The sequence below is a fragment of the Pelobates fuscus genome, chromosome 12 (assembly GCF_036172605.1).
Source record: "Pelobates fuscus isolate aPelFus1 chromosome 12, aPelFus1.pri, whole genome shotgun sequence".
Lineage (NCBI taxonomy): Eukaryota > Metazoa > Chordata > Amphibia > Anura > Pelobatidae > Pelobates > Pelobates fuscus.
In genome coordinates this window covers 97,009,217-97,032,237 of record NC_086328.1, presented here as the reverse complement: position 1 = coordinate 97,032,237, position 23,021 = coordinate 97,009,217, and the positions used below count along the sequence as shown (strand labels likewise).

Here is a 23,021-nt window from a genome sequence, read left to right as displayed (position 1 = left end):
ATACAGTCTGTCACTCCATTCTAACACTCTTCCATCAAAGAGTAGAGTTTTACCATCAATGCAGCAATTTGTTTTAATTGCAAAATATAACTTTGTGCATATGCACTTACATGGAATGACACATTTTGTCAAACAGATACTTGTATTCCATAATGCAAACATCATTGCAGACATAGAGTAGACAAAAACTGAATTGCCCAGATGTTGCTTTACTACAACTCCAATTATTTCCTGGCCATCTACTGCATTAAGAGAATTTTAAGAGTTGTAGGCCATTAAGATCTGGGGGCCAGATCTGGAGATCACTAGTTTACAGAGATCCCAGAATTAGAGACCATTAGTGTAGAGCAGTGGTTTCTAAACCAGTCCTTAAGGCACACCTACCAGTCTGGGATTTAGAAATTACCCAGTTTTTCCAAAAAGTGTTATTAGAAAGAAAGGAAAAAAAAACAAAAACAAACAAACAAACAAAAAAAACAAACAAAAAAAAAACAAAACAAAAAAAAAACAAAACAAAAAAAAAACAAAACAAAAAAAAAACACTCTGGCACAACTGGGTAATCCCTAAATCCTGGACTGGTAGACGGGCCTTGAAAACAGTTTCGGAAGCCACTGTTGTAGAGAGATCCCAGAATTAGAGATCATTAGTGTAGAGAAATACATGAATTAGAGCCCCCATATATTGATTCCATACAAAGCAAAATCACACAAGATATAGTTATATAAAAAAAAGTTAAAGCTGCACCATCGTCAAAAACAGTTATTATGCATTGTTCTGAGATTTGTAAAACTGGTTTGTGATTTATTAATTTTATAAAAATTGAAGAATGTATAACTATTCAAAATTTGCATGGAGGGACTTCCAAGTACTTCCCATCCACTATACCAGGGGTAGGCAACCTTCGGCTCTACAGATGTTGTGGACTACATCTCCCTTGATGCTTTGCCAGCAATATGGCTGTAAAAGCATTATGGGAGATGTAGTCCAAAACATCTGTAGAGCCGAAGGTTGCCTACCCCTGCACTATACAGTGTATTTCTAGGAGAAGATCAACTCAACTGTGCAAACCTAAAGTTATAAATGATTTCTTAATATAAAATAAGGACAATTCCATAACTGTAAATCCCACACTATTAAATTAAAAAATGTCCTTCAGCAGCCAATTCTGATTTGGTTAGAGAAACATTTTAGAGAGAAAAAATAAATCAGGTAGAAATCTAAAAGATTTGGTTTCCTAGTTCCAACAATTTAGGAAATGCATTATTATTTTTTTATTTTTTTTTAAATTACAGTTGTATTTTGGAAATCAATGCTTGGTGTCCAAAACGACAACAATGCACCAATTAGGAATTCATATAACAAAATGTAGAGCAGTATTCTTTACTAAACCTTTCCCTTTCCCCCCACACATCTGTTTGGTAAAGCTGTCTAAATCAGTGGCGGATCCAGAGCCTGACCTCGGGAGGGGCACTTGCAGATTATTTAGAGAATTAATCCAGACACAATAGCCACTACAGCTCAGTGTAGTGGTTATGGTGCCAGTAGTGCCGGGACCCCCTCCCAGAGTAAGTAGTCAAACCGTTTAAGAACAGTTTGACAACTTACCGGAGGTCTGCTTGGAAATGGGGCTGTAGTAGGGCATAGGAGCAGGGGTGCAGTGTGTGTGTGTTTGTGTAAGCAGGACTGTGTGAGCAGTGTGTGTGTGTGTGAAAGTTGCAGTGTGTACGTGATGACGGCAGTGTGTGTTAGGGGGGCAGTGTGTGTGTGTGTGCGTTGCAGTGTGAGTCGGGGGCAATGTATGTGTGTATGGGGCAGTGTATGTGTGTGGGGGGCCAATGTGTGTGTAGGGTGTGTGTGTGTATTGGGGGCAGTGTATGTGGGCAATGTGTGTGTATGGGGGCAGTGTATGTGTGTGTATGGGGGCAGTGTATGTGTGTGGGAGCAGTAGTGTATGTGTATGGTGGGCAATGTGTGTATGGGGGCAGTGTATGTATGTGGGGGCAATGTGTTTGTATGGGGGCAGTCTATGTATGTAGGGGCAATGTGTGTATGGGGGCAGTGTATGTATGTGGGGGCAATGTGTTTGTATGGGGGCAGTCTATGTATGTAGGGGCAATGTGTGTGTATGGGGCAGTGTATGTATGTGGGGGCAATGTGTGTGTATGGGGGCAATGTGTGTGTATGGGGGCAGTGTATGTATGTGGGGGGCAGTGTATGTATGTGGGGGGCAGTGTATGTATGTGGGGGGCAGTGTGTGTGTATGGGGGCAGTGTGTGTGTATGGGGGCAGTGTGTGTGTATGGGGGCAGTGTGTGTATGTGGGGGGCAGTGTATGTACGTGGGGGCAATGTGTGTGTGTGGGAGTAATGTGTGTGTATGGGGCAGTGTATGTGTATGGGGGGCAGTGTATGTGTGTGTGGGGCCAATGTGTGTAGGGTGTGTGTGTGTATTGGGGGCAGTGTATGTGGGCAATGTGTGTGTATGGGGGAAGTGTATGTGTGTGGGAGCAGTAGTGTATGTGTATGGTGGGCAATGTGTGTATGGGGCAGTGTATGTATGTGGGGGGCAACGTGCGTGTATGGGGGCAGTCTATGTATGTGGGTATGTGGGGGGCAATGTGTGTGTATGGGGCAGTGTATGTATGTGGGGGCAATGTGTGTGTGGGGGCAATGTGTGTGTGTGGGGGCAATGTGTGTGTGTGTGTGTGTGTGGGGGCAGTGTGTGTGTGTGTGGGGGCAGTGTGTGTGTGTGTGGGGGCAGTGTGTGTGTGTGGGGGCAGTGTGTGTGTGTGGGGGCAGTGTGTGTGTGTGGGGGGGCAGTGTGTGTGTGTGGGGGGGCAGTGTGTGTGTGTGGGGGGGCAGTGTGTGTGTGTGGGGGGGCAGTGTGTGTGTGGGGGGGCAGTGTGTGTGTGGGGGGGCAGTGTGTGTGTGGGGGGGCAGTGTGTGTGTGGGGGCAAGTGTGTGTGTGGGGGCAAGTGTGTGTGTGTGGGGGCAAGTGTGTGTGTGTGGGGGCAAGTGTGTGTGGGGGCAGTGTGTGTGTGTGTGGGGGCAGTGTGTGTGTGTGTGGGGGCAGTGTGTGTGTGTGTGTGGGGCAGTGTGTGTGTGTGTGTGTGGGGCAGTGTGTGTGTGTGTGTGTGTGGGGCAGTGTGTGTGTGTGTGGGGGCAGTGTGTGTGTGTGTGGGGGCAGTGTGTGTGTGTGGGGGCAGTGTGTGTGTGTGTGGGGGGGCAGTGTGTGTGTGTGTGGGGGCAGTGTGTGTGTGTGTGGGGGCAGTGTGTGTGTGTGTGGGGGCAGTGTGTGTGTGTGTGTGGGGCAGTGTGTGTGTGTGTGGGGGCAGTGTGTGTGTGTGGGGGCAATGTGTGTGTGTGGGGGCAATGTGTGTGTGTGTGGGGGGGGGGCAGTGTGTGTGTGTGTGGGGGCAGTGTGTGTGTGTGTGTGGGGGCAGTGTGTGTGTGTGTGTGGGGGCAGTGTGTGTGTGTGTGGGGGCAGTGTGTGTGTGTGGGGGCAGTGTGTGTGTGTGGGGGCAGTGTGTGTGTGGGGGCAGTGTGTGTGTGTGGGGGGGCAGTGTGTGTGTGTGGGGGGGCAGTGTGTGTGTGTGGGGGGGCAGTGTGTGTGTGTGGGGGGGCAGTGTGTGTGTGGGGGGGCAGTGTGTGTGTGTGGGGGCAGTGTGTGTGTGTGGGGGCAAGTGTGTGTGGGGGCAGTGTGTGTGTGTGTGGGGCAGTGTGTGTGTGTGTGTGGGGCAGTGTGTGTGTGTGTGGGGCAGTGTGTGTGTGTGTGTGGGGCAGTGTGTGTGTGTGTGTGTGTGGGGGCAGTGTGTGTGTGTGTGGGGGCAGTGTGTGTGTGTGGGGGCAGTGTGTGTGTGTGTGTGGGGGCAGTGTGTGTGTGTGTGGGGGCAGTGTGTGTGTGTGTGTGGGGCAGTGTGTGTGTGTGTGTGGGGGCAGTGTGTGTGTGTGTGTGGGGGCAGTGTGTGTGTGTGTGGGGGCAGTGTGTGTGTGTGTGGGGGCAGTGTGTGTGTGTGTGTGGGGGCAGTGTGTGTGTGTGTGGGCAGTGTGTGTGTGTGGGGGCAGTGTATGTATGTGGGTGGCAGTGTATGTATGTGGGTGGCAGTGTATGTATGTGGGGGGCAATGTGTGTGCCTGGGGGCAATATGTGGGCAATGTGTGTGTATGGGGGCAGTGTGTGTGTGTGGGGGCAGTGTGTGTGTGTGGGGGCAGTGTGTGTGTGTGGGGGCAGTGTGTGTGTGTGGGGGCAGTGTGTGTGTGTGGGGGCAGTGTGTGTGTGTGGGGGCAGTGTGTGTGTGTGGGGGCAGTGTGTGTGTGTGGGGGCAGTGTGTGTGTGGGTGGCAGTGTGTGTGTGTGGGTGGCAGTGTATGTATGTGGGGGCAATGTGTGTGCCTGGGGGCAATATGTGGGCAGTGTGTGTGTATGGGGGCAGTGTGTGTGTATGGGGGCAGTGTGTGTGTATGGGGGGGGCAGTGTATGTATGTGGGGGGCAGTATGTGTGCATGGGGGCAGTCTATGTATGTGGGGGGCAATGTGTGTGTATGGGGCAGTGTATGTGGGCAGTTTATGTATGTGAGGGCAGTGTATGTATGTGGGCAATGTGTGTGGGGGGGGCAGTGTGTGTGTGTATGGGGGGCAATGTGTGTGTGTGTGTGTGTGTGTGTGTAGGGTATGTATGTGATAAGGAGGGGGGGCTTGTTTTATGGTTTTTTTTTTTATTATTTGATAAAATGATTTTTAATTTGTATTTAAAATATACATAATGTCCCCCTTCCCTTCTTACCTTTGTTTAGGGAGGAGGGGGGACATTTCTTGATCCCTGGTGGTCCATGTGGTGAGAGTGAACTCTAGTCCCGGTCTCCAGGGCTAGAGTTCACTCTCGCGAGATCCGGAGCGTTGCCATGGCAACGCTCTGTGCTCGCGAGAGAAGGACCTCGGGTCCTCTCTCTCTCTCCCTCCCCTGCCGGCGGCCAGCAAACAGTGCCTGCGGACCGGGGAGGGAGATCTCTGATCTCCCCTCCGGTCCAAGAAGGCACATTGCAGGGCTGGCGCTTGGACAGCGCCAGCCCTACATTAGCCGGCAGGGGAGAGGGAGATTCTTGGGGGGGGCAATTGCCCCGTTCCCCCCCCCCCCCCCCCTGGATCCGCCAGTGGTCTAAATACACATTTATAAAGTACTGTTAAAATGGTGCATGTGCTTTGCTCCTGTAAGAAAAAACCACAACATTTTGCCGAATAAGTGCAAACAAGTCAGGAACTGCACAGAATCTGAAATACAAGAAAGTCAGCTCTAATCAGAAAAACATGGTTCGGGCTGAATTCCTCCACTGTATGTCAAATACTGCAAAGCCTGTGGCTTACCTTGCCTCAGCTATCAACTTTGCAGCCATTAACATGAATGTGCAGTCATCATGCACTGTATAAGTAGCGTCAAAATATTGATAATTTATTCCACATTGGCATGGATTGCTGGAGACTTTTTTTTACCAAATCGCAAGAAATGCGGTATAATGCTGTGTCGTCAGATTCATGCTTCTTGACAAGCAGGATGTTGCGTGCATAGCCAAGACAGAAAGGGAAAACTGTGTTCATGGTGTGAACATATGGAACCTGCTACTGACATGCTGTCAGCCATTTTGCTGTACATTGGGGTATTTCAGATGTTTGTAAACTAAATTTCCCATGAAGCTCAGGGGGCCTAAAGGGACACTATAGCGTGAGGAATACAGATCTGTAAACGCTACAGTGTTCCTGTACCTACTGGTAACAAAGCAAAATAATAAATAAAGTTAAAAAATAAAAATAAAAGCTTTATTCACCTCGTTCCAGCTCAGCTTTCCTTCCCTAGCAACATCACAGAAGCAGCAGGGCCTGCTCTGCAATGTCCACAGCAATGCTACTCATAGAGGAGTATTGGGGAGCTACTGCACACAAGATTTCCCATAATTGAATCAATGCTTTCCTTTAAAATATTGGTTTCACTTGACAAAATTTTACTCTGTTAGTGCCGTGGAAGCACCTCCTGTGGCTGTCAGTATGTCAGCCACAAGGCAAGGAGTTAAGCCTGCAATGTAAACATTACAGTTTCTCAAATACTGCAATATTTTACATTGCAGGGTTAAAGGTACAGGGACATTGAGATGAAGTAGTCTGGGTGACTCTACTGTACCTTTAAATACCTGCAATGCCAAAAGAGAAGAACATTTTCAGAAAAAGCGTTAACGAAAGATAGGTCTGTCTGGAGTTAAGACAAGTCCTAAAAAATAAATAATGTAATTGCATCTCCCTCTAAAATGGACTGGCAGTTAGTGTTATATTTTTGGCAGGATTTACTGTATTTAAAAAAAAACAAAAATGCAGATGCATGTATACATACAATGTAATCAGCACTACTGCCAGCTATTTATCAGTGCAAGATTATATATTTGCCAAGTTAAATTTACACCTGGAGATAAACTAAATTCCCACTGTATTATTAAAAATCAAATATTGCATTCAGACCTGGACAGGAAAAATGTAATTACTTTTTTTTTGCTGGAAGGTCTCTTTCTGAAATCTATAAGGGATACTTATGGCATAAATTATAAAAAATAAATAAATAAATAAATAAAAACAACACATTTATATTCCTTGGCAAAATATTAAAGGACACAGCCGGCTGATAGTGACTCAAACGCTGTGTTAAATGCATTATACGCAAGAAATAGCAGAAAGTCCCATTTGCTGCAAATATCCAGCTTCTGCAGGAAATGTGAAGTGGCAGAGGTTTCTCAGCCAATCCTTGTTCACCAAATAAAGGCTAGCTGGGAGAGCACTGGTGTCGCTCTATGTACTACTACGGCCAGCTTCGTCATCACTAGAGTTCGAAACCTGTACAGCTTAATCGCAGAATTTTAGTGATGAAGGTGGACCTGCCTAGCAGCAGGTTAGTTTGATTTAAGAGTCTGGATTCAAGTGGAAAGTAAATTATAGATGCCCCCCAGTGTTAATTTATTGACGGAGAAACTTTCAATAACAGCATGTGAAAGTTTTTTTTAACATGGAGAGGACCAGTAGAAAGAGATTACTGAAATGTATTAAGTCTCTCAATACTACAATTTTACAAAGAACCCCATAACCATTGATTTTGTTATATAATTAAAATGTTTTGTCCCTTATTACTCCCTCCTGTGGTCTACCTACATAATTATATCTGTGTTGTTAAAGGGACACTATAGGCACCATATTTCTTTCACCTCATTAAACGTGTTATAGTGTTTAAAGTCCCATGTTGCCATAATTTCATTCAGCATTAAACAGTTTTAATGTTTTAAATCTCAACGAGAGTCCTAAGCAGCCCTTCACCTCTGTGCTGCTTTGGTAAATTAGAGGTATTGGCCTGAGCAGCAATGGGCAGCTGTGATTGGCTGAGAGTGTCATCTGTTTTTAACCTATTAGAGCTCGCACTTCCTTGTATGACTACAAGGAAGTGCGTGACCTCTGCCTTAGCAACACTCCTGAAGGGGACAGAATGTGCATGGCCAAGGACCCTTATATTGTATTAAACTGCTCTAAAATGGTTTAAAGGACCACTATAGTGCCAAGATGGAGAGGAAGGGGTTAAACACTTACCTTTCTCCAGTGCCGGGCTCCCTCGGTGCTGGAGACTCTCCTTCTTTCCCCGTCATCGGCTGAATGCGCATGCGCAGCAAGAGCCGCGCGCGCATTCACCCAATCTCATAGGAAAGCATTCTCAATGCTTTCCTATGGACGCTGGCATCTTCTCACTGTGAAAACCACAGTGAGAAGCGCGGAAGCGCCTCTAGTGGCTGTCAATGAGACAGCCACTAGAGGCTGGATTAACCCTAAAGTAAACATAGCAGTTTCTCTGATACTGCTATGTTTACAGCAGGCAGGGTTAATCCTAGATGGACCTGGCACCCAGACCACTTTATTAAGCTGTAGTGGTCTGGTTGCCTATAGTGGTCCTTTAACACCGAATGGAGGGTAAGTGCCAGAGGACACCAGGCACTAGAACCTATACAAAGACATTAAATGGTTATAGTAACTACACTGTCCCTTTCAAGATATAATGTTTCAAGAGTGTGCTTACAAAGTTTCTTTGGGTTGAATAAAGGATGGGGCTAAATCTACTGTTTTTTCTGCCACCTAGCAACATTCCTGGTTAAAGGGACACTCCAGGCACCCAGACCACTTCTGCCCATTGGAGTAGTCTGGGTGCCAACTCCCACTACTCCTAACCCTGCAAGTGTAATTATTGCAGTTTTTTTATAAACTGCAATAATTACCTTGCAGGGTTAACTCCACCTCTAATGGCTGTCTACTAGACAGCCACTAGAGGGCACTTCTGTGTCCCTAGCACAGGAAACCTGTGCTAGAGCGTCGCTGGACGTCCTCACGCTGTGTGAGGACCTCCAGCGTCGCTCATTTCCCCATAGGAAAGCACTGAAATTATTTTTCAATGCTTTCCTATGGGGAGACGTAATGCCGCGTATGCGCATTAGGTCTCCTCAGCCGGTGGGCAGGATCAGTCTTGCCCACCGACCGACGCAATACAGAGGAGGAGCGGCACGGAGGAGGAGACAGCTGCGAGGGACATCGCCGCTGCCTCAGGTAAGTGACTGAAGGGGTTTTCACCTCTTCAGTAACCGGGGATTGGGGTGTGGGAGGGAGAGGGACCCTCCAGTGCCAGGAAAACTGATCATTTTCCTGACACTGGAGTTTCCCTTTGATGGGATATTTATAATGTAAATATCAGTTCTTGTGTTCCGTGTATTGGTATTATACCAATTAATAGTACATGACAAGTTTAATATATAGCATTCATATGCTACAGGAGAGAACTACATTAAATTAGGACAGTTTCCTTTAGGTTCCCGCCTAAGGGAGTTTGAGTATGCGTGGGATAGGCATAAGGCTATCCTAGACATAAGATAAGGACAGAGATAAATGAAAGTATTTAGAAAATTGGGCAGACTAGATGAGCCGAATGGTTCTTATCTGCCGTCGCAATCTATGTTTCTAAGAATAATATATTTCCATGCAGCATATGGCATATACATATTGCAAAGCAAAGCAGTGATCCATTACTTATATACTGTAAACCTGTCGATTTAAACGTTTCCATTAATAATTGGTTACATTGTAAATAAACTGCATTCCGATAAAACATTTTTATTTAGAACAATAAAATATTTTTCAATCTTTGCTGATTTCGTGTCACAAAAATTAGTTATTCTACCCAAGAGATAATTGCTGTCCAAGCACCCACCCACAAAACTGTATACATATGTATGAGATTGACAATGAAAAAGCAAAAAAAATAAAAAAAAATTTAAAACAAAAATTAGCCAGTCCTTGACTGGGTGTATATGGGCAAAGATAATCCAAGATGTTCATTTGCTTCCACCTAGAAAGATACATGTAAAACAAACGTATTGTATGCTCAGTTATGTACATACTATATTAGAGATAGGATTTATAGATCATTAAAGAAAATAATTACTAGATGAAATTCCTAGCCTTGAAGATGCATCCAAAAATATCAAGAGGTAAAAGAGGGAAACTCCCTTGTTGAAGCTGCGGTTAGATATGTCACTAGGGATGGGTGGGTCTCCAATAATGCAACTGAGAAATTAATTCAGAACAAGGCAAACCGCTTGCAGTGTAAACACACATTATATTCTATATTAATGGAGCTCTATGGCCATAGAGCAAACATTGCCCTTAGAAAATGTAGTTTAACCCCTTAGTAACCAGACCGTTTTTAAAAAAAAAATCTTACCGTTACCAGGACTGATTTTACATGTCTGCAGTGTTTCTGTTTAGCTGTAATTTTCCTCTTACTCATTTACTGTACCCAAACATAATATATAACGTTTTTCTCGCCATAATAATTTATAATATATTTTCATCATATTATATAATTTACTATAACAAAATTATAAAATCTGATGAAAAAATCTGAGAAAAAAAAAACCCACACCTTTTCGAACTTTGACCCCCAAAATCTGTTGGGCATCTACAACCGCCCAAAAACACCAATGCTAAAATAGTTTCTAAATTTTGTCCTGAGTTTACAAACACCCAATGTTAACATGTTCTTTGGTTGTTTTTTTTTTTTTTGCAAGTTATAGGGTTATAAGTACAAGTAGGACATTGCTGTTTCAAAATATATATTTTTAAAATGTATCAATAGTGACATTGTAACACTGTTATCTGTTATAAATCTCTGAATCACGCCTCACAAGTACATATTTTTTGAAAGTAGAAAACCCAGGGTATTCAATATGGGGTATTTACAGTCTTTTTTAGTAGCCAATTAGTCACAAACACTGGCCAAAGTTAGCATTTATATTTGTTTGTGTTAAAAATGCAAAAAACGGAGGGGGTGGGGCCTGCTCTCAGAACTGAAAGGTTGTTAGCCTCAACAGCTCCTGCCACTTTAGGCAGAAAAAGCAGTTTTCAACCACTATAACTGCTCCGAAATGGCACACAAAGGCGACCCAGCAACAGACAACACTGGGGCGCACACCCGAACCTAGGGCAAGGGCTACCAACAAATGCACACCCGAACCTAGAGCAAGGCCTACCAGCATGGCGAGTGCGGGGGAGACGGCCGCTCCCCTGCCGCAGCAAATAGCCATGAACCTGACCCTGGGCCTCCATTCCCCCTCCCCCCTGCCCCCTCTGGACCGGCAGGGGTTATCCTGGTCTTCCCCCACGCTCACATCGTACTGAGGTACTTGGAGAGTCCCACAAAATGGCGGATACCGCCTGCACCGCAGCCTGGAAGGAAACAGAAAACCGATTAAACATTAACTTTCAATCCATCTGGGAGAAGCTAGAGGCTGGCATGCGCTTACCGGAGGGCATGCTACACAGCCCGAAAGGAGTGGACACTCGCAGGGATGCAGAAAACCTCCCAGACTCCAGGCCAGTGCAAGTCTGGCGTCGAAGAGGGGCCAATCCTGGAACAAACACCGAGCGCTCCGATACAAGCAGCAACAGTCCGAAACCGACTATCAAGGCCACGGGAGTGCCCAAGACAGAGCGCATAGGATCACGTCGCCAACTAGCAGCGACCCGACATGTGTCTCAGCAAAGCACAGCCTACCCTCATCGACTAAGGTGACAGCGGGACATGAAGTCTAAAATGGCAGAAACACCAGGTCGACCATCTCGGACCAGCCGCACCCCCCCAACCACGATATGGGGCACTTTCAGCATTCAGTCAGTGAAACCTGTACCATGGCCTGCCAGTGGCATCGGATAAAGTGAGTGCCAAGGAAGATGGAGACTCTGCTTACCCTCAAACAACAGCCAGGTTGCATACCGCAATGACGAATGTACTCAATTCTATTAATTACTCACACTATCACTACACTCGAGGGATAGATTGTTCAAAATGTTTAACTCCTATCACTCTTAAGTTCTAGCGTTTTGTTTATAATTTGCTCATCAAACTTACTATCAAAGCTATTTTAACTAAGCCTGTGACGCTACAACCTTACAGTAAAGTCGGAATGTATATCTGAATTAGCACTTAGTAACTGAAGCGTTGATTTAACTTTTGATGACACTATATTACAGTATAATATAAAAAGTGCAATGTCTTGATATGTCGCACAACTGGTTTTACATGCTGACTGACACGCAGGCAATAGCTGTTGTGGCATTGCTTGTCTTGTAATATTCATGCACGATAAAATAAAGATTTTTTTTTTTTTTAAAGGCAAAAAACAATTATGAACGCTAACTTTGGCCAGTGTTTGTGACTAAGTGGCTACTAAAATAGACTGAACATACCCAATTTGCAATATCTTGGATTGTCTTATTTTGCAAATGGTATGCCATCACAGGGGTAATTCTCATCACTTTCACTGACAAAATCATCGCTGTAATATGTTTTGCTGTTTTGAAACAAATATGTACAGGTTTTAGGGTGTCATGGAAAGTTACAGTGCTAGCAAATTAAATTCTCTGGACTTTCTGCATGGGTTATCAGGCAGGTCCCTTAAATCAATAAAATTACTTAATGTAAAAATATTACATAAATATGCACGTAGAATTTAAATATATACATTTTTATATATTTGAAGTCTATTTGTATATTTATGAAAATATTTATGTAATTATGGATATATATATTTTGTATTATATATATATATATATATATATACACACATATACACACACACACACACACACACACACAGATATATATAATTTTATTCTAAGTGTATTTTGATATAAATATATATCTATATTAATAGCAAAATACAGTTCGCATAAAATTACATATATTATTTTTTAATTACGTATATATACACACGTGTGTAATATTAATTTTTATATTAATATATTAATAAAAATAATAAAATACACGTTAAAAAGGACACTGCAGGTACACTAACTGCTTAATCTTTACAAAGTTGTTTTAGTATCTGGAGTCACCTGGTGCTGACCTTTAGTGTTCAATCTTTTTGGAATGGTTTAATGGTAAACAAAGGTCCCCAGCAGACCATTCCTTCTGTGATTCTCAAACTAATAAGGAAGCATTAGCAGTGGTGGCACTAATGTAGTGAGGGCCCTAGTGCAAGAATTATTTTTGGGCCCCCAGTAGCATAAGAGTGGCGAAAAAAATATATCCCCATCTGCCATAACTCTCACAATGCTATGCCAGCTGGAGATCTACCATTTGCAGGGTTGTATTTGTGAGCAGTGTTTGTGAGTTTGAATATAAGCATGTTTTTGTCTAGAGTATGCCTATGCATGTAAGGGTGTTTTAACTGTTGCCATTGGAATATCGCGGTGTACTAGTGCGTAGTGTTTGTGTTCGAATGCGTGAATGTGTGTTTGTAAGTAGTTTGGGCTTTTATATGTAGGTGTGCTTTGTGTGTAGTGTTGGTATTTGTATAGAATATTAGCATTGTAATACAGGGGTGTGTTTGTACAGTGAGGGAAAAAAAGTATTTGATGCGCTGCTGATTTTGAACATTTGCCCACTGACAAAAAAAATTATCAGTCTACAATTTAAATGGTAGGTGTATTTTAACAGTGAGAGACAGAATAACAAAAAAAGAAAAACGCATTTCAAAAAAGTTACAAATTGATTTGCATGTCAATGAGTGAAATAAGTATTTGACCCCTATGATTTAGTACTTGGTGGCAAAACCCTTGTTGGCAATCACAGAGGTCAGATGTTTCTTGTAGTTTGCGACAAGGTTTGCACACATCTCAGGAGGGATTTTGTCCCACTCGTCTTTGCAGATCCTCTCCAAGTCATTAAGGCATTGAGGCTGACCTTCAGCTCCCGCCACAGATTTTCTATGGGATTAAGGTCTGGGGACTGGCTAGGCCACTCCTGTACCTTAATGTGCTTCTTCTTGAGCCACTCCTTTGTTTCCTTGGCTGTGTGTTTTGGGTCACTGTCATGCTGGAGTACCCATCCATGACCCATTTTCAATATCCTGGCTGAGGGAAGGAGGTTCTCACCCAAGAGTTGACGCTACATGGCCCCATCCATCGTCCCGTTGATGTGGTGTGGTTGTCCTGTCCAGTTAGCAGAAAAATACCCCCGAAGCATAATGTTTCCACCTCCATGTTTGATGGTGGGGATAGTGTGTTCTTGGGATCATAGGCAGCATTCCTCCTCCTCCAAACAGCTCGATTTTGGTCTCATCTGACCACAACACTTTCACTCAGTTCTCCTCTGAATCATTCAGATGTTCATTGGCAAACTTCAGACGGGCGTGTACATGTGCTTTCTTGAGCAGGGGGGCCTTAACAGCGTAGTGTGTTACCAATTGTTTTGTTGGTGACTATGGTCCCAGCTGCCATGAGTTCATTAACAAGATCCTTCTGTGCAGTTCTGGGCTGACTGTTCACCGTTCTCATGATCATTGAAACTCCACAAGGTGAGATCTTGCATGGAGCACCAGACTGAGGGAGAATGACAGTTATTTTGTGTTTCTTCCATTTGAGAATAAACTATTGTCAACTTCTCACCAAGCTGCGTGGCAATGGTCTTGAAGCCCATTCCAGCCTTGTTTGTGTCTACAATCTTGTCCCTGACATCCTTGGACAGCTCTTTGGTCTTGACCATGGTGGAGAGTTTGGAATTTGATTGCTTTTGTGCAGAGGTGTATTTTATACAGGTAACAAGCTGAGAGAGTGCCCCTAATCTCAGCTCATTAGCTGTATAAAAGACACCTGGGAGCCAGAAACCTTGCTGATTGATAGGAGATCAAATATGTATTTCACTCACTGACATGCAAATCAATTTCTAACTTTTTTTTTTATTACTCTGTCTCTCACTGTTAAAATACACCTACCATTAAAATTATATTGTCAGTGGACAAACGTTCAAAATCAGCAGGGGATCAAATACTACTCCCCCCCCCCCCCCCCCCCCCCCCCTCACTGTACAGGGTGGCCCATAAGTCTCTACCCATCCAGCACACAGATACACTGGATACATAAGATATATGGATGGGTAGGGAGTTATGGGGCATCCTCTATGTAATGTTTGCATTTGAGTGCATTTGTATGTCTGGATGTATTGCTAGCTTTTAAATGTGGATGTACAATTGTGTGTAGTATTGGTGTTAGAGTGAAAGGGTGTGAAAGACAAATAACAGAAGTCCCACAAAGTGCTAAAATAACAGGTTATGAAGATAAAGTTAAAATACCAGAATATCAAAGGGACACTACACACCATAGCCACAACAAGCTTATTGGTTTGAGATTAAGAAATCTTTTCATACCAACCACTTTTTAGCTCAGATTATTAATGCCATTCAAATTTGTTTAGATTTTAGAGAGAACACGTTTCCAAAGTGAATCTTCCATATTATGACTTGGGCAGCTGTAGGCCTAGGCTTTGCATACCGGGTGAAGCCACCAGAACCTTCACCATACATCCACACAAGCAACTCCTAAATATATAAATATGTATTACAATAAATAAAGCTGTACAGAGACATTGGCTGATGTTTTGTTGATGGGTAGGAGACACAGACTATTTCCTATGTGAAACAGGAACTAACTCAGGGAGATGATTGCTGATCTGTTTAAGAGTTTGAGATCCCTAATTGAAACCAGAAAAAGTGATTTTTTTTTACACTGCTATAAAATGGCTTGTGTTCTTTGGCAATGTGTAATCCACCCATATTAGAAAAATAGCACCTTCTAACCTCATCATATAGCAATATCCAATACCATATCAGCAAGCTCTAGAGCAGGACATGACAAAATTAGGAATCGGGCAATATTTACAACAGATACTGAAATCACGTTGCCAAATTATTTTATTAAAAACTATGGATGTATATTTTTATAGTCAACAATATATAAAATAAATAAATCTGAAATGCACAAAATCATACATGGCTATCAGGCTCATAAATTTGTCAAGCTGTGGAGTAGAGTAGAAATGTATAGTACCATATCACCACACTTAAAATCAGTATACACAAGTTCTGTTAAAATGCAACACCTGTATAAAATACCGATATGACAGTTCTCCACAGCACCGTACAAGAACAGCACATTACTAGTCTTAGAAGCAGTGTATAATAGCAATATAAGAGTGCTTAAAGGACCACTATAGTGCCAGGAAAACACTCGTTTTCCTGGCACTATAGTGCCCTGAGGGTGCCCCCACCCACAGGGACCCCCTCCCGCCGGGCTCTGGGGAGAGTAAAGGGTTAAAACTTACCTTTATTCCAGCGCCGGGCGGGGAGCTCTCCTCCTCCTCTCCGCCTCCGATCCTCCCTTTCGGCTTAATGCACATGTGCAGCAAGAGCTGCGCGCGCATTCAGCCAGTCTCATAGGAAAGCATTTACAATGCTTACCTATGGACGCTTGCGTGCTCTCACTGTGATTTTCACAGTGAGAAGCACGCAAGCGCCTCTAGCGGCTGTCAGTGAGACAGCCACTAGAGGATTTGGAGGCTGGATTAACCCCATTATAAACATAGCAGTTTCTCTGAAACTGCTATGTTTATAAAAAAAAAAAAAAGGGTTAATCCTAGAGGGACCTGGCACCCAGACCACTTCATTAAGCTGAAGTGGTCTGGGTGCCAAGAGTGGTCCTTTAACACTCCCATTCATCCAAATCTGCACTATCCAGCCTAGAACTGTTACACATAATATGTTACAGAAATGGTTATTAAAGTTAATTACAAAGTATGCTGATGAAACCTATGATGGATACTGTGAAACAACATAGACAGACTTGGCCATCACTGGCAAACAGATAATCATATTTTTATTAAGTGACTGAGTGCGGAAACTGCGTACAGGTTCTTTTTGCACCCCCTCTTTGTATGTAGGGCTATTACTGCTTTTATAGAAATGGTTTAATAAAATTTTAGATTCTAAAACTGATCTGGAGGAACACTTTTTTTTATCCATATGGATACCCTGACAGATGGCAATTGAGTTATTCTTGATACACATGGCCATCAGAGGCTTAAGAGCGAATTAAGAGATTTTAGAGAATTTCTACAAACCATCTTTTTTTGTCTAAAGTTAAAAAAAAAAATGTAAAAAAATGGGTACAGTGTTCTGTTGTATTGAAAAACATCATCACTCAGGATTGCTCATTAAAATTAGGAATTGCCCAAGGAAAATAAACGCTAGGCCAAAATAGGTGTGCGCAGTGGTGTATCCTGGTTTTGTGCTGCCCTAGGCAGGACAAAACTCAGGCGCCCCCCTACCTCCCACCCCCGCACCACTCCCACCCCCACCCAACCCTTCCCCCTGCCCCACCTTCTAAATACACACATTCACTGACAGATATGCATACACTAGCTCAGTGTTTCCCAACCCAGTCCTCAAGGCACACCTACCAGTCCAGGATTTAAGGATTACCCAGTTTTGTCTAAGGTGTTTTTAGAAAAAAAAAAGAACACCTTAGACAAAACTGGGTAATCCTTAAATCCTGGACTGGTAGGTGTGCCTTGAGGACTGGGTTGGGAAACACTGCACTAGCTAACAGACAAACACACACACACACACTAACAGACAGACACACTCACTCACTCACTCACATTAACACATTTTTTTATTTAACCCCCCCAGCCTCCTTAACTTTGGGAATGCTGGGGGGGGAGGGAGGGGGGTTCTCTTTCTCCCTGGGGGTCCAGTGGCTGCTGGGCGGGCGGCTGGGCGGGCGGCGGGGACGTCATATTCCGGCTCCCAGCCTCACTCGGCAGCGCGCGAGGGAGCTGAGCAGACAGCTCAGAGGAAGTGCTCCCTCGCCAGTGCTGCCCGCCCGCACAGCTTGTCAGTTAGCCGTGAGGCTAACAAGACATTTGGGGTGGCTTTTTTGCCGGCCCCTGGAAAATGCCTTGTTTGCCTCGCGGCTAAAACGTCCCTGGGTGTGTGGGTGTGTGTGTGTGTATAAATAATTATTATCGCCATTTATATAGCGCCAACAGAATCTGTAGTGCTTTACAATATTATAAGTTGGGGGATTTAACTATAAATAGGACAATTACAAGAATACTTACAGGAACGATAGATTGAAGAGGACCCTGCTCAAATGAGCTTACAGTCTAAAAGAGGTGGGGTGTAAAACACAATATACACACACATTGTTACATAAGTTGAAGAGACGTGTCCATCAAGTTAAGCCTCTCTTTTTTCTGTTGATCCAAAAGTAGGCAAAAACCCAGTATGAAGTACTTTCTTGGGGGGTTTTTTGCAGTAAACTAGGAAAAAAATCCTTCTTGACCCCAGAATGGAAGTCCAATTTATCCTTAAATCAAGAAGCTATTATCTCACAATTTAAAAAAAATACATTTTTGGATATTATGTTTTTGCAAGTATGCATCTAGTTACCATATAAACATCTGTACAGACTCCGATAAAACCACTTTTTTTAGGTAGAGAAACCACATCCTTATTGTTCTTACTGTAAACAGAACCTTTACCTTAGACTAAATCTCCTTTCTTCCAGTCTAAATGTGTGAATTCGTGTCCTATGTATAGAATAAATTTCCAGACAATGGTTTGCACTGGCCCCGGATAAATTTGTATAAGGTTATATCCCCTCTGAGGTGCCTTTAGTTTTCTAAACTAACGAGGTTTACATTTGTTAACCATTCCTCATAGCTTAAATGTTCCATTGCTTTTATTCATTGCCCACCTTTGCACTTTTTCTAGTGCCATAATATCCTTCTTTAGAACAGGTGCCTAAAATTGCACAGAATATTCAAGATGTGTGTGACGAAAGTAACCTCATCACTGGCTTTTGGAGGGGCCTGTTTGCCAGTCTCCTACCCTGTGATTATGGCCTTGTGACAAACTGAACCTTGCCAAGGGTTCTTTCTAGGGGCCTGTTGGTCAGCCTATTGCCTCAGGACTATGGGCCCTGCAATATACCTTGCACTTTAACCCCTTAAGGACACATGCCATGTCATGATTCCCTTTTATTCCAGAAGTTTGGTCCTTAAGGGGTTAAAAGGCTCTGTTCAAGTGAAGTATGTACTTTTGTACTCCAAATTCTCTTGAACTGTGCACGGTGGGTCAAAAATAAGACTTCCATGAAACTTTTGAACCTCTGCTCTGATCTGGGTGATTTTTGGATATGTTGTTCACCCAGATCAGGGGAAATGTTGTATTTTGGGGTACTTATGAGACTTTGTAAAATATGTGTTTTTTATGCTTGGAGATAATTACGATAATTACGTTAATTGTATCACAGGCAGAGAGGAGGGATTGTGTGCTGTATGTGGGAGTGTCAGGCATTGTTACATTGTTCCTATTGGTCTGTACAATTTGTGTCCTGTGCCCCATCAGGTCCAGTGGGTGTTCCTCTGGCCTAAAAATTGTATAAAAATCCAACCTGTACCATTAAACTCTCAGATCATCCTGCACCTTCATGAAGCTTTGGCTCATGTTTAGGGGATTGGAGAACTACACTCTGGGGATTCACTACAATCACTAAGCTCTTGTAAGAGCTGTTCCAGCTTTGCATCTCGGGACTAAGAGAGGCCTACCCACTGGAAGCTGGATCCTGGTCTTGGGTCCAGGGTGGATGGAGGACGGCGAGACCCCAACCAAGCTGCAGCGGTTTGTGGTGTTTATGGTGTTCCAGTGCAGTACTTTTGGTTTTCATGAGTACTAGGAAGCAGCGATTGATGGAGGTACCTGGTCTGGGTGCAGGCGGTCCGTCAAAATGTGGTCTTATCAGTGATTTATAAAGAGGCAAAATTATATTCTCATCCCTCAAATTAATTCTACGTTTTATATCCTACTTCCTCTAGCATGTAAGCTCATTGAGCCGGGCCCTCAACACCTCTGTTTCTGTGCGTCAAACTTGTCTGGTTACAATTACATGTTGTTAGTCCACCCATTGTAAAGCGTTACGGAACTATATAAATATAATAAATAACATAACAATGCCTTATTGGTCTTAGCCACTGCTGATTGACATTGCACATTATTGCCTAGTTTGTTGTCTATAACAATTCTCAAATCCTTGTGTGTTGTTATCCATAATCCACCACCATTTAGGGAAAAAGTTGCTTGTGCATATGCGCACACACGCACACACACATTCATGGTAAACGTGTATTTTAGGGTATTTTATGATTTGCCATTTTGATCAGGTGTGATTAAGTGGCACAATAAGCAAAATAACTCCAAATAATAAAATACGCTAAAATACACTGTTATCCCCACATTCTAGGCAAGACAAATACTATACGAGTTAGTTATTTTGCTTAAATCCCACCTGAACGAAACGGCAAATAATAAAATACGCTAAAATACACCTTTACCCACATTCACACACACACAGTTCTACAATATTTGTCCTTGACACATTGGGTAATGAAAAGCAGGGCCTTTTATGCCGGTTTGTTACGTTCCCTATTAATCCTCATCCTGAGGTACTAGTGCACTACATCATACAACAGTATTACATTTTTATAATTAAGTTAACTGCCCTCCAGGCATTCATTAATCCACTGACACAGAGGCATTATTCTTTGGCAACTTGCAAATAATATACTGTACTGGTTCTGACTCTTTTAGTGCCTGGATTGTATGCAGCATTAGAAGGTGAGTGAGGCAAGCATGAGTGTACATTGCTTTAACTAATCTGCCCTTTCTAAGCATAATTTACCAATTAATGTAATGTATTTTGGATAGATACAGCTCGCCAATAGCCGCTATTCACAAACCAACCTTTAAACATGCCAGCAAAATGGACATTTACCAATGCTTAGGTACCCCATCAGATCACAGTTTTACTGTAAAGCGCTGTGGAATAAGCTGGCGCTATATAAATACCAATAATAATAATAATAATAATACTCTGGCAATTGCTGTTTCATACACACACGTAAAAACCTATGACTTAACTATAGTGACCAAATTTACTGACTCAGCACAAACTAAGCCATACTCCTATGACAGCTAATCTTTGCCACTCTAGCTGTCGCCGACAGCATCACCCATATGTTTAATAGAAATGTGGTCTACAACAGCTGGCATATTTAATATTTGACATTAGCCTTAATGCTGGCACAACATCAAGGGAGTTGTAGCAACTGTGTGGGTCACCCCTGTATACCTGCTACACTGGTTTATTCATTACACATCAAATTGGTGTGAACTGAAAAACAAAAAGGCAAGATGTCGATTAAAACACCCTAGTTGTGACTACAGACGAGTTGAGGAATGTTTAAATAAACCCCATAGTCCCTCTTCATAGCAAACAACAGCTATGTACTACCACTAGTAATATATATATATATACACACATATATATATCAATACTCTATCCCCCCACATCCTAACCCAATGACCTCTACCATAGCGGATATAAAAAACACTATATCGCTGTCATTCATCCTCTCCATCACCCACTACTTAGATTTTACACCAGGCTAGAAGGTAGACCCACCCTAGCTAAAGCCCATATTATCTTTTCCCATCCTCATATCTGGCAAGCCATCATGGTTCTTGTTATTTTCCAACACTGAGGGGGATCCTTTTGGTCATTCTTCTTTCACACACTTATCCTTCATGCATAGACAGCAATTGCTCCTTTATTAGAAATCTCAATGTATCTTTCCTGGTAAAATATTGTGTGTGTGTGTATATATATATATATATATATATATATATATATATATATATATATATACACACACACTAATTTTTTTGTAACCTCAGTAAACATTGTTTCTAAAACTGCACCCTCAATAAACCAGTTAAAACACTGACACAATTTAATGATTTTTTTTCTTTTTTTTTTTAACAAAATGGCCATTTTTTCCCCCATTCCTTATCCAATAAAAAAATCTGAATTTTTGAGTCCTGTGGGACCCCCCTTGTTATTGCAGTAATTACCCCCAGGGATATTCAATCAATATTTATGATAATTAATCCCCATATTAATAATTATTCCATGCATTATGAAGGGCCCCCCATTCCCCCTCCCCGGGCAGTGGGTGATTGCCCCCCCTTTTGCAGGCAGGTAGTTGCCCCTGATGAGCAGTCATTGCCCCCCCTGTCCCCCCGGGATGTGTCCCCCCCGGTACTCACAGTTCCTGATATCCGATATGAAGACAGCCAGGCCCCGCATCCCATCTCCTTTGGACACGGCAGGCATCTTCCCCGCAGCCTATCGGGGGGCAACGCCCGGAGCAGCAAGGAAAGCCTGTGAGCCGACCCCCAGCCCGGTGAGTGCCCGCGGAGTGCCCGCTGAGTGCCCGGCCGTGTGACTGAGGCAGGCTGGCAGGAACGCGCTCGGCGGGCAATCAGGCTGTGTCTGTCCGCCGGCTCCTGCGCGCCCCCGACTCCCCAGCAGCCGCGAGCACGGTCCGGAGAGGGGCGGGCGGGTGCGCGCGCGGTGGGCGGGGAGAATGAGAGCGAGAGGGAGATAGAGATGGCCCAGGAGAGGGAGGGAGAGGATGAGAGGCTGCTGGCGGTGGGATGATAGAGAGTGACAGCGAGGTTAGGGGCTAATGAGAGAGAGAGGACAGGAAGCGCGGGCACGCGGGAGGGGAGGAGAGGGGGGGAGGGCGAGGGCGTGAGAGTTCCCGCCCCCTCTGCTACAAAATGGGGAGGGGCTATCAGTGACAGGTGTCAGGCTGCCTGTGTAGGAATGTAGATGCATTGTAGCAATGAGTGAGTGTGACTGTGTGTGGATACCAGTCAATGAGTGAGTGTGACTGTGTGTGCATGTCAGTCAGTCAGTAAGACTGTGTGAGGATACCAGTCAGTGAGTGTGACTGTGTAAGGATGTCAGTCAGTGAGTGTGACTATGTGTGGATACCAGTCAGTGAGTATGACTGTGTGAGGATGTCAGTCAGTCAGTAAGACTGTGTGTGGATACCAGTCAGTCAGTGTGACTGTATAAGGATGTCAGTCAGTGAGTGAGACTGTGTGTGGATGTCAGTCAGTGAGTGAGACTGTGTGTGGATGTCAGTGAGGAGTGAGACTGTTTGTGGATGCCAGTCAGTGAGTGAGTGTGACTTTGTGTGGATACCAGTCAGTGAGTGTGACTGTGTGTGGATAACAGTCAGTGAGTGAGTGTGACTATGTGTGGATACCAGTCAGTGAGTAAGACTGTGTGCGGATGTCAGTCAGTCAGTGAGACTGTGTGTGGATGTCAGTCAGTCAGTGAGACTATGTGTGGATACCAGTCAGTAAGACTGTGTGTGGATGTCAGTCAGTCAGTGTGACTATGGGTGGATATCAGTCAGTGAGTGAGACTGTGTAAGGATGTCAGTCAGTGAGTGAGACTGTGTGTGGATGTCAGTCAGTCAGCCAGTGAGACTGTGTAAGGATGTCAGTCAGTGAGTGAGACTGTGTGTGGATGTCAGTCAGTCAGTGAGACTGTGCGTGGATGTCAGTCAGTGAGACTGTGCGTGGATGTCAGTCAGTGAGACTGTGCGTGGATGTCAGTCAGTGAGACTGTGCGTGGATGTCAGTCAGTGAGACTGTGCGTGGATGTCAGTCAGTGAGACTGTGCGTGGATGTCAGTCAGTGAAACTGT

General features: G+C 43.8%; 1 protein-coding gene across 4 annotated transcripts in view; it reads right to left on the bottom strand.

The window, feature by feature from the left end:
* AP2A2 (adaptor related protein complex 2 subunit alpha 2) overlaps window positions 1–21,989 on the bottom strand; it is a 90,505-nt gene extending 68,516 nt beyond the window's left edge. Inside the window, exon 1 of one of the 4 annotated variants that reach the window (XM_063438058.1) lies at window positions 21,566–21,989. In XM_063438058.1, the coding sequence (XP_063294128.1) occupies window positions 21,566–21,632 (67 nt within the window). In that variant the 5' untranslated portion in view covers window positions 21,633–21,989. The remainder of the gene's footprint in view (window positions 1–21,565) is intronic. The other 3 variants (XM_063438059.1, XM_063438060.1, XM_063438061.1) reach the window with 3 other exon arrangements.
* Window positions 21,990–23,021: the final 1,032 nt, after the last annotated feature.